General features: G+C 42.4%; 1 protein-coding gene across 1 annotated transcript in view; it reads right to left on the bottom strand.

Annotated features, from left to right (window-relative positions):
• LOC115459412 (tubulin glycylase 3B-like) overlaps nt 1-12,389 on the bottom strand; it is a gene marked incomplete at its 5' end in the record, with an annotated part of 55,390 nt that extends 43,001 nt beyond the window's left edge. Inside the window, one exon of the mRNA XM_030189241.1 lies at nt 12,218-12,389. Coding sequence (XP_030045101.1) covers nt 12,218-12,389 — 172 coding nt within the window. The remainder of the gene's footprint in view (nt 1-12,217) is intronic.
• Nucleotides 12,390-13,535: the final 1,146 nt, after the last annotated feature.

The raw sequence follows: 13,535 nt of genomic DNA on the forward strand, positions 1-13,535 counted from the left end.
CACCGATAAAACCTGCGCTATACCCTATTCTATACAAGGTGCTAAAAGTTAGACACCATTTATAGAATACGCTTAGCGCCGGGATTGCTGCCTAAATTTAGATGATAGGATTCACGCCAAATAAACCCTGGTGTAAATCCTCACATCTAAATTCGGTGCGGATCCCTCTTATACTATAACAGCACACATGAATTATAGGAACACACCTGACCCTCTCATGGCCTTGCCACTTTTTTGGAGTCACCCATAAAATTTACACATGGATCCCCATGACTAAAAATGCATGTGTAAACTTCAATTAATGCCAATTAGTGCTGATAATTATTAGCACCCAATTATTGGCACTAATTGGCTTGTTATTCAATTAAATCGTGCACTCACATTGGATGCATGCCCAAATTTGCACACACAATTTTAAGTGCCATTTATCAGTGGCGTTCCTAGGGGTGCTGACACCCGGGGCGGATCGCCGATGCGCCCCGCCCCCTGGGTGCAGTGCCCCCCCGAACAGCGCGACCCCCCCGGCGAAAGAACCCCCGGTGCACGCCGCTGGGGGGGGTGCCGCGCGCCTGTCGGCTCTTCGTTTCCATGCTCCCTCTGCCCCGGAACAGGAAGTAACCTGTCCCGGGGCAGAGGGAGCATGAAAATGAAGAGCCAACAGGCGCGCGGCACCCCCCCAGCGGCGTGCACCTGGGGCGGACCACTCCCACCGCCCCCCCCCCCCCCTTGGTACGCCACTGCCATTTATAGAATCTTGGTGTTAGTTTTTAACTGAGCCCATGTCAGCAAGGTTTCCACTATGAATTGTTGTCAATAGTTGTATATCAACCACAAATTTTTGTTTTTTTTAAACAGCGAGTTCTAGGGAATGGATCAAACCAACCAATGGAGCCATGAAGATATCGGTGCAAGTACTGAACTCTGAGGCACTCTACATTTAACTGAAAATGACTGTGAAAAAGAATCATTCCATTGATCACGAAAGGTACACAGTTGCAAAGAAGAACGGAACCCTTCAAAACCATAATCTGTTAAACCAATAATAGCCAACCTAAGCAAGAGCAAATCAAAAGCTGCTGAAAGAACTAACTAAATCAAAAGAATAGTAACGTAGTAGTAAATGACGGCAGATAAAGACCTGTACGGTTCATCCAGTCTGCCCAACAAGATAAACTCATTTACATGGTATGTGATACTCAGTGCTTTTTTTGTAGAAAAAAAGGTGCTGGTACTCATTATGGGTGGGGTCACCACATATGACCCCACCCCTATTATAGCCACACCCACATTAGCCACACCCCTCATACCAGCCATGGCGCATTTAAACAGACATCATTGAAAATATTATACTAGTATAGGAGAAAAAATAACATGATTTTTTTTTATTATAAATAATTTCTGTAAGCTGTTACAGCTCCAGTATACCCAGTGCAAAATAAGACAGCAGATGTAAATTCTCAAATTGGATATATTCCAAACACTAAAATGAAAATAAAATGATTTTTTTCTACCTTTGTTGTCTGGTGACTTTGTTTTTCTATCCATATTGGTCCCAGTCTCTGATTCTGTTGCTCTCTATCTGTTCTCTTAACTCTGTTTCCAGGGCTTCCTTTCCATTTATTTCTTTACTTTCCTCCTTTCTTCTTCATTTCTTGCCCTACATCCATAAGTAAAAGCTGGGTCCTCCACCATGGAATTGACTGGAGGAGGTATAACGTGGATCCAGATTTGCCTATTTTCTCCATCCATGTCCAGTTTTTCGCCTCTCTTCCCTTTCCCTCATCTCCATCCATGTGCATCTTCTTCTTTTTTCTTTCCTCCCCTCCATCCATGTCCGCATTTCTCCTCTCTCTTCCCTCCCCTGTATCCATATAAAGCAATAATTCTCTCTCCCCTCTCCTCCATCCATGTCCAGCATTTCTCCTCTCTCCCTTGCCCTCCCCTCCCATCCATGTCCAGCAATTCTCTCTTCCCTGCCCTCCCCTCCCATCCATGTCCAGCATGTCTCCTCTCTCCCCCGCCCACCCCTCTTATCCATGTCCAGTGATTCTCCTCTGCCCCCTGTCCTCCCCTGCCATCCATGTCCAGCAATTCTCTCTCCCCTGCCCACCCCTCTTATCCATGTCCAGTGATTCTCCTCTGACCCCTGTCCTCCCCTGCCATCCATGTCCAGCAATTCTCTCTTCCCTGCCCTCCCCTCCCATCCATGTCCAGCATGTTTCCTCTCTCCCCTGCCCTCCCCTCTCATCCATGTCCAGCAATTATCCTCTCTCCCATGCCTTCCCCTCCCATCCATGTCCAGCATGTCTCCTCTCTCCTCTGCCCTCCCCTCCCATCCATGTCCAGCAATTCTCCTCTCTCCCCTTCCCTTCCCTCCCATCCATGTCCAGCAATTCTCTCTTCCCTGCCCTCCCCTCCTATCCATGTCCAGCAATTCTCTCTTCCCTGCCCTCCCCTCCCCTCCATGCCCAGCAATTCTCCTCTCTCCCCTGCCCTTCCCACCCCTCCATGTCCAGCAATTTGTTCAAACCCCAGCCCCCCCCCCCCCACCGCCTGCCTGCCCTCAGTTCCTCGACTTTCCGTTCGTGCACCCATGCTCCCTGCCTTGAAATCTTTAGTTTACCCAAAGTTGCGGCGAACCGGCAGTAAAAGCAGCAGGCAGGCACTGGCAGGCAGGCAGGCTCGCCTCTTCGTCACTTTCCTTCCCTCTCAGCGCGTCCCGCCCTCGTGGAAAGGAAATTACATCAGAGGAAGGTGGGACGCACTGAGAGGGAAGGGAAGCAACAAAGAGGCAAGCCTGCCTGCCTGCCTGCTGCTTTTACTGCCGATTCACTGCGACTTCAGGTAAATTAAAGATTTCAAAGCAGGGAGCACAGGTGCACAAATGGAAAGGAGCGGGCAGGTGAGCCGAACCTCACAAAAAAAGGTGCCGTACGCCGTACCGGTGCGTACCAGCACAAAAAAAGCACTGGTGATACTTTATATGTATACCCAAGTTTGATTTGTCCTTGCCTTTCTCAGGGCACAGACCGTAGACGTCTGGCCAGCACTGTTCTTGTACTAAGTTCTGAAGAAGCCCCTTAAAATTTGCACTCAAGCCCATCCCTATCTATTCAGTCACAATCAGGGCATAGAAAGTAGAAGTCTGCCCAGCTCCCGTTTTTTTTCCCAATTACCGGCGTCACTACCCAATCTCTGCTAAGATTCCGCGGAACCATTCCTTCTAAACAGGATTCCTTTGTGTTTATCCTACGCATGTTTGAATTCCATTACCGTTTTCATCTCCACCACCTCCTGCGGGAGGGCATTATGTTGGTCTAAATCTAAATTGGTCTGGATATGTGTTAGTCAGCCAATAATAACCATCGCTGTGCTATGATGTTTCCTAAATCCTGTTTGATGTGGATGGAAAACATTTGTTTTCACAATAAGGGCCCTGTTTACTAAGCCGTGCTGTAGGCACACTAGCATTTTTAGTGCACACTAAAAATTAGTGCTCGTGTCTCTAGCCTTAGTATGGGCTAATTTTTAGCGTGCGCTAAAAACACTAGCGCACCTTAGTAAACAGGAGCCTAAATTTTTCTAATTATAATGAAATAATTTTCTCCACAAAATTTGATACAAATGGATAGTTAGATACTGGACGACACTTCATAAGCAACATTAATTTCTGAGTAGCATCTTTTAACCTTAGGCATTTTTAGGTATAACTTGTCTGGAATGTTTTTACGTTTGGGGAGCATGCCAGGTGCCCTTGACCTGGATTGGCCACTGTCGGTGACAGGATGCTGGGCTAGATGGACCTTTGGTCTTTCCCAGTATGGCACTACTTATGTACTTATGTACTTATGTACTTATGTACATACATGCAGCTTTCCAAGCACTGGGTACAGAACTCATGTCCATGCTCAGAGAGATCCTCCTATGAAATAATTAGATAAGCAGGGACAGGATCTCATTGCAATTTAGTGGGTCTCACTGACTGTAGACGTTTCTCGAGAGATAGAACAAAAGGAGAGGTAAATTGAAGAACAGGGGGATACTCCAGATAAAATCAAAATTTGAGATGCAGTGATAATACAATTAACTTGACTTGTAGATAATTGGCTTTATAAAATTATGATTTTGTCCAAGAAATAAGTAAATAAGTAGTCAAATATTAAACAAATAAAGCAAGAGTTATTAACAGAAATTGATGAGCCTGTAAGAGATTTAAGCAAACTAAAGAGTATGGAGGAATCAAAGAGTCGATCAATAAGCTTATTTATTTTATTTATTAGGATTTATTTACTGCCCTTTTGAAAGAATTCATTCAAGGTGGTGTACAGTAAGAATAAATCAAACATAAGCAATAGACAATTACAGCAGTGAAAATATTCAAATAACAATGCAACGTATGGCATAGTACACTATCAAGCTCATTTTCAAAGCACTTAGCCTCCCAAAGTTCCATAGAAACCTATGGAACTTAGCCTCCCAAAGTGCTTTGAAAATATGCCTGTCTGTCAACAAAGTACGTAATAGAACATTTTAATAGACAGCATAAGGTATAAGCAAAGAAGGATAATATAGATAGGTAAGAGAGCAAGAAGAGTTAGAAAATAAGGTGACCAATTTAAAGAAAGTTGCATATGAGGTCAGACTATCACTTAGAGTAATATTCCCTCTTAGCATTGTTAATAGCGGATTTATATGAATTTGTACATTCTAAAGTTAAAATGATTTAAAATTAATTCTTTCAGAGAAAGAATTAATTTTAAAGTTCATACAATGATTTACAAGATACTACCCGGAGAAGCCCCTACCTACATGAATACCCTCATTGACCTCCCAACCAGAAACAGTTTGGTGTCTTCCCATACTTACCTTAATTTACACCTTCCCAACTGCAAAGGTATCAGGTACAAATCCTTCTATGCATCCAATTTTTTCTTTCTGGGTAGCCAACTTTGGAACGCTCTACCAAGACCAATCCGAACAATTAACACCCTTTTGCCCTTCAGAAAAGCATTGAAGACCCATCTATTCAAGAAAGCCTACCCTAACAATTATACTAACTAAAGCGTGCCCACTTGATTCTTACCAACGATTGTCATATATTGATCATGTTTTTCATAATCCTCATTGCTATCCCTAATCTTTTCCTCTCCATATATTCCTCTTCATCTTCCCATGCCTACCTCCCTACGCCCATTCCCTTTTACACCTTATTCCTCCTATATTCAATTTAATTCTACACCTAATTCCTCCTTTGTTCAATTTACTTATCTGCTAACCCATTATTGTTACGTTTATTACAAACTGTATATTCTTCATACGACTTGTAATTCTTTTATTGTTACTATGTAAGCCGCATTGAGCCTGCCATGTGTGGGAAAGCACAGGGTAGAAATGTAATAAATAAAAAAAATAAAATAAAAAATAAATGTCATTACGCTAAACAGTTACTTGTATAATGAGCATGTAATTGCTTGCAGTTATGGTATAGAATTGTGCCATATACGTTCTGGATGGTAGTTGTATAGAAGGTACTCCCAGGTGAGGTGGCAGAAGCAAATCAGTAACATAATTCAAGAAACAGGGTAAGCACAGAGGATCCCCAATTGCAAAGAAGTGAAAGGAAAACCAGATATGTGCACTGTCCGGGAATAAAGTGCTTAGAGACTAGATGGTTTATTAAAAAAGTTAAAAGAGCTCAAAAGACTCGACACGGAGCCGTGTTTCGGCGGAAAACGCCTGTTTCTCCAAGCGTTTTTTGTTAAGCACCTCCGCGGTTGACTCTCTGTCTTTATTGTCATTCTAAGCTTATGCTTTGTACAATCACCTATTATCAGCCTTTTTAAAGGCTTGATTTGGTTTCCTTGCTAATGGTGCTTCACTCACTGGCTTACACAATAAACAGACTCCTGAAGCAGGTGTTTTCCGCCGAAACACGGCTCCGTGTCGAGTCTTTCGAGTACTTTTTACTTTTTTAATAAAGCATTTTTTATTACTCGCCTCCACAGTGTTTTGGAAGTGTTGTGTTGATCTCGCTACTTTTTTGCTGTTCTTTTATCTTTACCCTCGTAGTGGATCAAGTTTCTCCACTCTTGTTGGTTTTTGTTAGAGACTAGATGGGCCATAATGTCCCTTATCTGACATCAGATTCTATGTTCCTGTGCTATTGCAGAGGATATGGGCTGTCTTTTAAATACACCAGTGGGAAATGATGCAGAAGCTTTATATAGAGGAAAACATCCCAAACAGTGTTTAATGATTTTTAGCCCTAAATTCCATAAGCTTATCAAAAATGGTTTGTTCTTTAAATTGGATGTCTGTAGATGCAGCACGAATAGGTAGATCCAGATTCTATCTGCCGTCATCTTCTTATCTGTCAATCTTCAGACAATGAAGAGCAGAGAGATTCTCATGACCTGCCTTCAGAAGGCCAGGGTTTTTGCTGCCTAAGCTTACAGCAATTAATGATCAACAGGAATTACCAATAGAAGGGTCGTTTTGTAACAGGGTTTAGCAGACAAGAAGCGGCCTATTTTATAAAGACGTATCAGTGCCTATTCGTCTTTATAAATACTAGTACAATCTAGCAGCAAAATGTATTCATTTTTCTATTTATTCACCGCCTTTCAGCACTTACATTGAAGGTGTGAACTTTGTGGCTGCTGGTAAGATGGCGTAAATATTACATTGTACAATAATTATATTTCCTCCAACAGTGTATCCATATCAAGTTGTGCAGGGATTTTGGTACTGTTTGAGGGTGAAGAATGTTTGACTAATATGAAATTATGCAAAATTCTGTGTTCTGATGCACAGACCCAAGCGTTCTCAAATGTTTCTGTACAATATCATCAGAATTGTTTTATTCAGGTCCAATAAAAGTTATCAGAAACTACAAACAAGCTTGATAAATCATGATAACTTTGCATAAATGAAAGTAATTATAGACGTCTTGCAGTTCAAGCATCAAGGTCTTTGAGTAATTTTAATATTTGTTTTGCTGCTCAGTTATCTTTTTTTCATTCAAGAAAAATGTAAAAACCTATCTTTTTAAGACGTTTGTTGCAATTAGTTCCTGAATAAGATTTTCTATTTTTTATTTTGCTTCCGAGATTGTCTTGTTTTTTTGTTTTTGTTTTTTTAATTATTGTAAACCACTAAGAACCTGTAGGTTTCAGCAGTATAGAAGTTTACTGTAATCCAAGCTTGCACAGAAGTAAACAGCGATTATTTTCTGTAAGGTTACCCAGAACCTTTCTGAACTTGCCTCCCCTTTGCAGCTGGAGCTAAAGAGGAAACCCATGCCAGCCCTGAACTGCTACCTTTTCTCTAGATTACTGTTGAAAACCAACTATTTTGATGATCCCAAACTGTATTGAGAAAGTTATTTGAGCTCAGACCTACTGTATCTTGCATCTTCCTCCCTGAGTCACTGCAAATAATTACAAAAAAAAAAAAAATGAAGAAGAAGAACTTAGTGTGGGCACAAGAGGGTTGGATTCTGGCACTTGCTCAGGTTCAACCCCTCACTCCCCTGGGTTTCACAGTAATTTATGCTAATAAGCAGCTGTCATTTGTTTGCTTTTAGTTGGTATTGAGGAGCTCAGCAAATAGCAGCATCATAACACATGTGTAACATTCAGAACATCTATCTTATCTACCTATATGTTCCATTTTTTTACACCCTATGCTGTTTATTAACATGTTCTATTATGTATTGTGTTGATATTAAGTCCTATACTATGCCATACTTTGTATTGTTATTTGAATATTTTTACTGCTGTAATTGTCTATTGCTTATGTTTGATTTATTCTTACTGTACACCACCTTGAATGAATTCCTTCAAAAAGACGGTAAATAAATCCCAATAAATAAATAAGTAAATGTGAACTGCATGTACAAAATATACTACTGTGTTATAATTAAGGACCAGGGGCCTGATATTCAGCCAGTTGCAACCTGTATTTTGCTTACCACTGCTAGTGTTAAACCCAGAAATTCAATGCCGGGCACCACATTGAATTTCCAGGTTTCCAGAGCCGGCTAACGCACAATATTTAGCACTTCAGTAGCTATGGGTTACCACATAAAGATAGGACTGACTTTTATGTGGTTCTATTTATGTGATTAACCTGGCCGGTTAAGTGCTGAATATTGCAGTGGTGTAGCCACAGGTGGGCCTGGGTGGGCCAGGGCCCACCGACTTAGGGCTCAAGCCCACCCAGCGGCACACCCTTAGCAGCAGCTGGTGGGGATCCCAAGCTCTACCAGCTGAAGACCTCCCTCTGTTGGTGCCAAAAATGCTGCTCTCCACTTCAGCAGTCTGAACTTCCTAAGCCGCGCATACTCAGTTTTCAGTTCATGCCTGCTGCAGACTGCTGAGGTGAAGAGCAGCATTTTCCTGCCAGCTGAGATTTTTTTTTTTAAGATAATGGGGGAAGACACTTGGTGCCCACCCACTTCTTGTCTAGGCCCATCCAAAACCCAGTACCTGGCTACACCCCTGGAATATTGGTACTTAAAAGGCCAAGTGCCGACTCTGCCCTGGAATGCTCCCAAAATAGCCAGTTTTCAATTCAGCGCTAATCGGTTAAGTGCCACTGAAAATTAGCAGTTAGCCATGGCCAGGCGATTTAACCAGCCACTTAAATCTCTTTATCAACCCCCCAGGTAGAGACGGGTATTGCTGGGGTACTTGCTGATGGGGTAATGTAAAAAGGTAGAGAGATTAAAAAAAAAAAAAGATGCCCGTCAACCTTCTTGAGTAAACAGGAGCTATGTTCATATGCAAGTCATCTCAGTTAGCAAAACAGAAAAATTGTGGTTGAAAACAAATGGTTCTTCCTTTTGTATCCCCATCCCAGAAACCGACTGTTTCCTTGTTTAGACTGTAGAGGGCAGCAGAGACCCTTCCTGCTAAATGTCCTGTCTGTCTTGACTAGACTGTAAACTGCACAGAGCAGGGTTCTGTAAAGCACTGCATACAACTTATAGCGCTACATACATAGTAGTAGTAGTAAATATAAACCTATAGAAATAGCTAGAAATGCGGGGATATATGTGCTATAAAGTATTCCAAACAAGTAGAATGTGGAATTATATCAACCAACCCAATCATCAATTTCCACTCAAACAATCATAAATTGTATGCTAAAACAGGACAGCCTGCAGCCTAATTAATTATCTTATACCAGAAGGAAAAAGCCTCAGTGCCTGATCTAAAGTGTCATTTTCTTTTAAACCTTCTTGGGTTAATAACTTCATTGGCGGAATAAAAACCTTCCCTTAAAGTTAATTTGCATTTAAACAAAAATTATACCAAATTGTATCAAAACTTGTACAAATATACAAAACAATTATTTGTCAGAATAATGAAAAACGTATCAGTGTTCAATATTCAAAAAGACTTATCTGTATTCTCAAAAATGTTTCTCTGTTAGAAGAGCAAAGTCCCATCGGCGGTGGTCAAATTTTCTCTAAAAAAGCTGCATCAAGGAAAACAGGACCAAGCGTGGTAGGCCATTAATCTGCCTCATGAAATGCTAAGGATCAGGGGCGATCCCATCCCATGAAAATAGGGTCCTGAGAATTCACTCCTCTCCCCCCCTCCCCCACCAATCCAACACAGCTCCATAGAAGCCTGTTTGCTCCCACCCCAATACTATAGGCTTGGTGTTCAGCTCAACAGCTGATTAGGACCTCCTATACACACAACTTCTAGAGAAAGAAGAAGAATCATTGACACATAGTGTAATCTATATTTATTGCCCCTCCCCCACCACCACCACTAGTAACAACTGTCTACCACCAGCCGACTAGGTCATACCACCATGTAAAATGAGTTTATCTTGTTGGGCAGACTGGATGGACCGTACAGGTCTTTATCTGCCGTCATTTACTTTGTTACTATGTTACCTGGTTTTTAGCACCACTTACCTTCATAACACCACTAAACACATAAGAACATAAGCATTGCCATACTGGGACAGCCCAAAGGTCCATCATGCCCAGTATCCTGTTTCTAACAGTGGCCAATCCAGGTCACAAGTACTTGGCAAGATCCCAGAACGGTAAAACAGGATTTATTCTGCTTATCGCAGAAATTTTCCCAAGTCCATCTTAATAAAGGCTTATGGATTTTTTTTTAGGAAAGTAGCCAAACCTTTTTTAAACACTGCTAAGCTAACTGCTTTTACTATATTCTCTAGCAATGAATTCCAGAGTTTAATTACAGCTGAGTGAAAAAATATTTTCTCTGATTTGTTCTAAATTTACTACTTAGTTGCTTCATTGCATGCCCCATAGACCTTTTATTTTCGGAAAGGATAAACAATCAATTCATGTCCACTCAGTATTTTATAGACCTCTATCATATCTCCCCTTAACCATCTCTTCTCCAAGGTGAAGAGCCCGATCTGCTTTAGCTTTTCCTGATATGGAAGTTGTCTCATCCGCTTTATCATTTTCATTGCCCTTCTCTTTTCTAATTTCACCAGTCAGATGACCTGAGCACTATTCGGGCAGTGCCAGGGTGGTCTAGGGAGAGCCAGGAGTTACATTATTAGTGGCAATATTCAATTCACTAACTGGGTAACAGTCTGGATAAAGTTAGGACTACAAAAAGGCTTTAATCCAGGTACCAATCTGAATATCTCCAGTAACAGAGATAAGTGCCAGCAGCTGCGTAATTCCTGGATATTCCACTCTGATATCTAGGAATACAAAGCTGTGGTGGCCAGCATTAAAAAAAAAAAATACTGACCACCATAGGCTATCAACCTACGAGATTTTAGCCTAAGGTGAAATAGCTTATTCTGTCACAGTTTTAATTCTAACGACAGAGCATTTCACAGTGTAGGAACCACTTCTGCAATAGAGCCAGCCTGCAATTCTACCAAACAAAATGTATTAGCTGCAGGAAGGCAAAGGTTCAAAGCCTGACTAAAGCATGACAGTGCAGAATGTTCTTATGGTCCATATGTACCTGAGAGGGAAGAGCATAACATCTAGCCGTGCCTACTGCATGACACTTCTTAACATTACTTTCAAAGGGTAGCCGTGTTAGTCTGGCATAGCACAAATGACAGAGGCAGGTGGTACCTTACAGACGAACCAATTTATTGAGGCCTGAGCTTTCAAGGACAGGAGTGCAGTTCATCAGAGAACCAAAACACATAGAGTCCACACTCACTGTTCATCAATGCATCATACATCCACTTATGATCTCTCATCCCCCCTAATTCCACATTACTCATACATTTACCCACAGAAATATGTACACCATGTGCCTTTGTGTCTTAACACTGCCCTTAAGCTTCCCATTGTCTCCTCCCAATGTCTCAATGTTGATGTCCCATTGTGATATTCCTAATGATAATTCGATTATCTCGCATAACTTGTACAATGTAACCCATAACCAAGTTGTAACAAATGTATTTTCATTATTCATATCTTATTGTAAGCCACACTGAGCCCGCAAAGAGGTGGGAAAATGTGGGATACAAATGCAAACAATAAATAAATGAAGATGCATAGGGGACGGGGGGGGGGGGGGGAGGATACAGAATAAAGAGAAAACATTCACATTTTGATTTTACTGCAAACAGGTTTAACAATACTAATAGAAAAGGAGAAAGAAAATAGGAGACGTGAACTATGTTAATATAATCACTCTAAGGGGTTCTTTTACAAGATGTGCTGAAAAATGGCCTGCGGTAGTGTAGGTGCGGGTTTTGGGTGTGTGCAGATCCATTTTTCAGCACGCCTGCAAAAAATGCCTTTTTATTTTTGCTGAAAATGGATGTGCGGCAAAATTAAAATTGCCGCAAGGCCATTTTGGGTCTGAGACCTTACCGGCAGCCATTGACTTAGCTGTAAGGTCTCTCGCATTAACTGTGCGCTAATCACCTGCGCACATCAAGTCAGAGTTACCGCCTGATTTTCACTGCGTGCCAGAAGATAAAATATATGTTCTGGCGTAGATAGCAGGCGCACGTAAAAAATGAAATTACCACACAGGCCAAGCGGTAACTCCGAATTGGTGTGCATTGGGCACGCATAGGCGCCCTATGCAGCTTAGTAAAAGGGTCCCTAAGACACAACCAGGAGGAAGGGCAAGGTGTGGAAAGGGAGTGATAACAGTAACATAAATTGGGTAGTCTCCAAGGTGCCACTTGCCTAAGCATTACCAATGCTACTAAAGCCTCACTTGGCCTTTACCTGATTGGTCAGGTGGCCAGTGAGATCGTCAGAGTTGGGATCATAGTTGTTGCAGGTCAATCGAACATAGCCATGGCGGAAGAAGACAACATATGGCACTGTGCAGGCAATGAGGAGATAGGAGCGGACATCAAACTTCCTGCCTTCCAAAAGCAGAGGGTTCTGGATGTACCTACAAAAAGCAATGAACTTGTAAGGGTCAGAGCTATGGATACAGAGTACATGAAAAGAAGCACACACGCTGAATGTGTACAGTAACCGGGGTTGGAGAATCTAGAACTGATTAAAAAGCAAGGCCAGATATTGAAAGAAGTTCACATGTTTAGTGGCAGCCAGTAAATGTACAAATCCCTACCAGGAGTGTTCTGTGTCATTATACAGATAGTGCTGCTGAAAATTCACCGTTACTGTCCTGGTGCTTTCCATATAGGGCCAAATTCTATTATATGGCGTTTACTTAATCTGTGCGGTAACATTTCCACCTAAGCGTATTCTATAAGCAACGCCTAGATTTAGGCACGGCAGTGGCATAGGAAGGGGGGGCGGTGGGGCGGTCCGCCCCGGGTGCACGCCGCTGGGAGGGTGTCCGCTCTGTTGGTTCCTTGCTCCCTCTGCCCCGGAACAGGTTACTTCCTTTTCCGGGGCAGAGAGAGCAAGGAACCAACGGAGCTGACGCAGCTCCCAGCGATGTGGACTCGGGGGCGGATCGGCCCTCCCGCCCGCCTCTTGCTTTTAAATCAATTAAAAATGCGCTCGGGGGAGGGTGCGCTCTGGATGGGGGGTGCGCACCGAGGGGGGGGGCGCCGAGCTGCACCCGGGGGGTGCGCAGCGGCGACCCGCCCCGGGTGTCAGCTGCCCTCGCTATGGCACTGAGGCACGGTATATAGAATACACTTAGTTGATATCCTAGAGCTTACAACTACACACGTCCATTTACATCAACAAAAATGTGGTGTAAATCCCTGCGTGTATATTTACACACACTGGACCATATTCTATCTATAACAACGCGCATAAATTTTGGAACACCCATGAAACACCCATTTCCCCGCCCATAGCCACTCCCCTTTTGAACTGCACACTTTAGAATTTAGGCGCAGTTCATTACAGAATCTGCTTAGTGAGTTATGTGAGTAAATTATCATTATTGCCAATCAGTGCTCATTATTACTTGTCAAGTGCTGTTAAATACACTGATTTGCTTGTTAAGCCAATTAAGTTACACACATTGGTACAGAATACACCTGGATTTCGGCGCGGATCTCTAGGTGCACTATATAGAATCCGGCAGATAGTGCTGGGGTGGCATTCCACTATC

Source organism: Microcaecilia unicolor, unplaced genomic scaffold (genome assembly GCF_901765095.1).
Source record: "Microcaecilia unicolor unplaced genomic scaffold, aMicUni1.1, whole genome shotgun sequence".
NCBI classification, from domain to species: domain Eukaryota; kingdom Metazoa; phylum Chordata; class Amphibia; order Gymnophiona; family Siphonopidae; genus Microcaecilia; species Microcaecilia unicolor.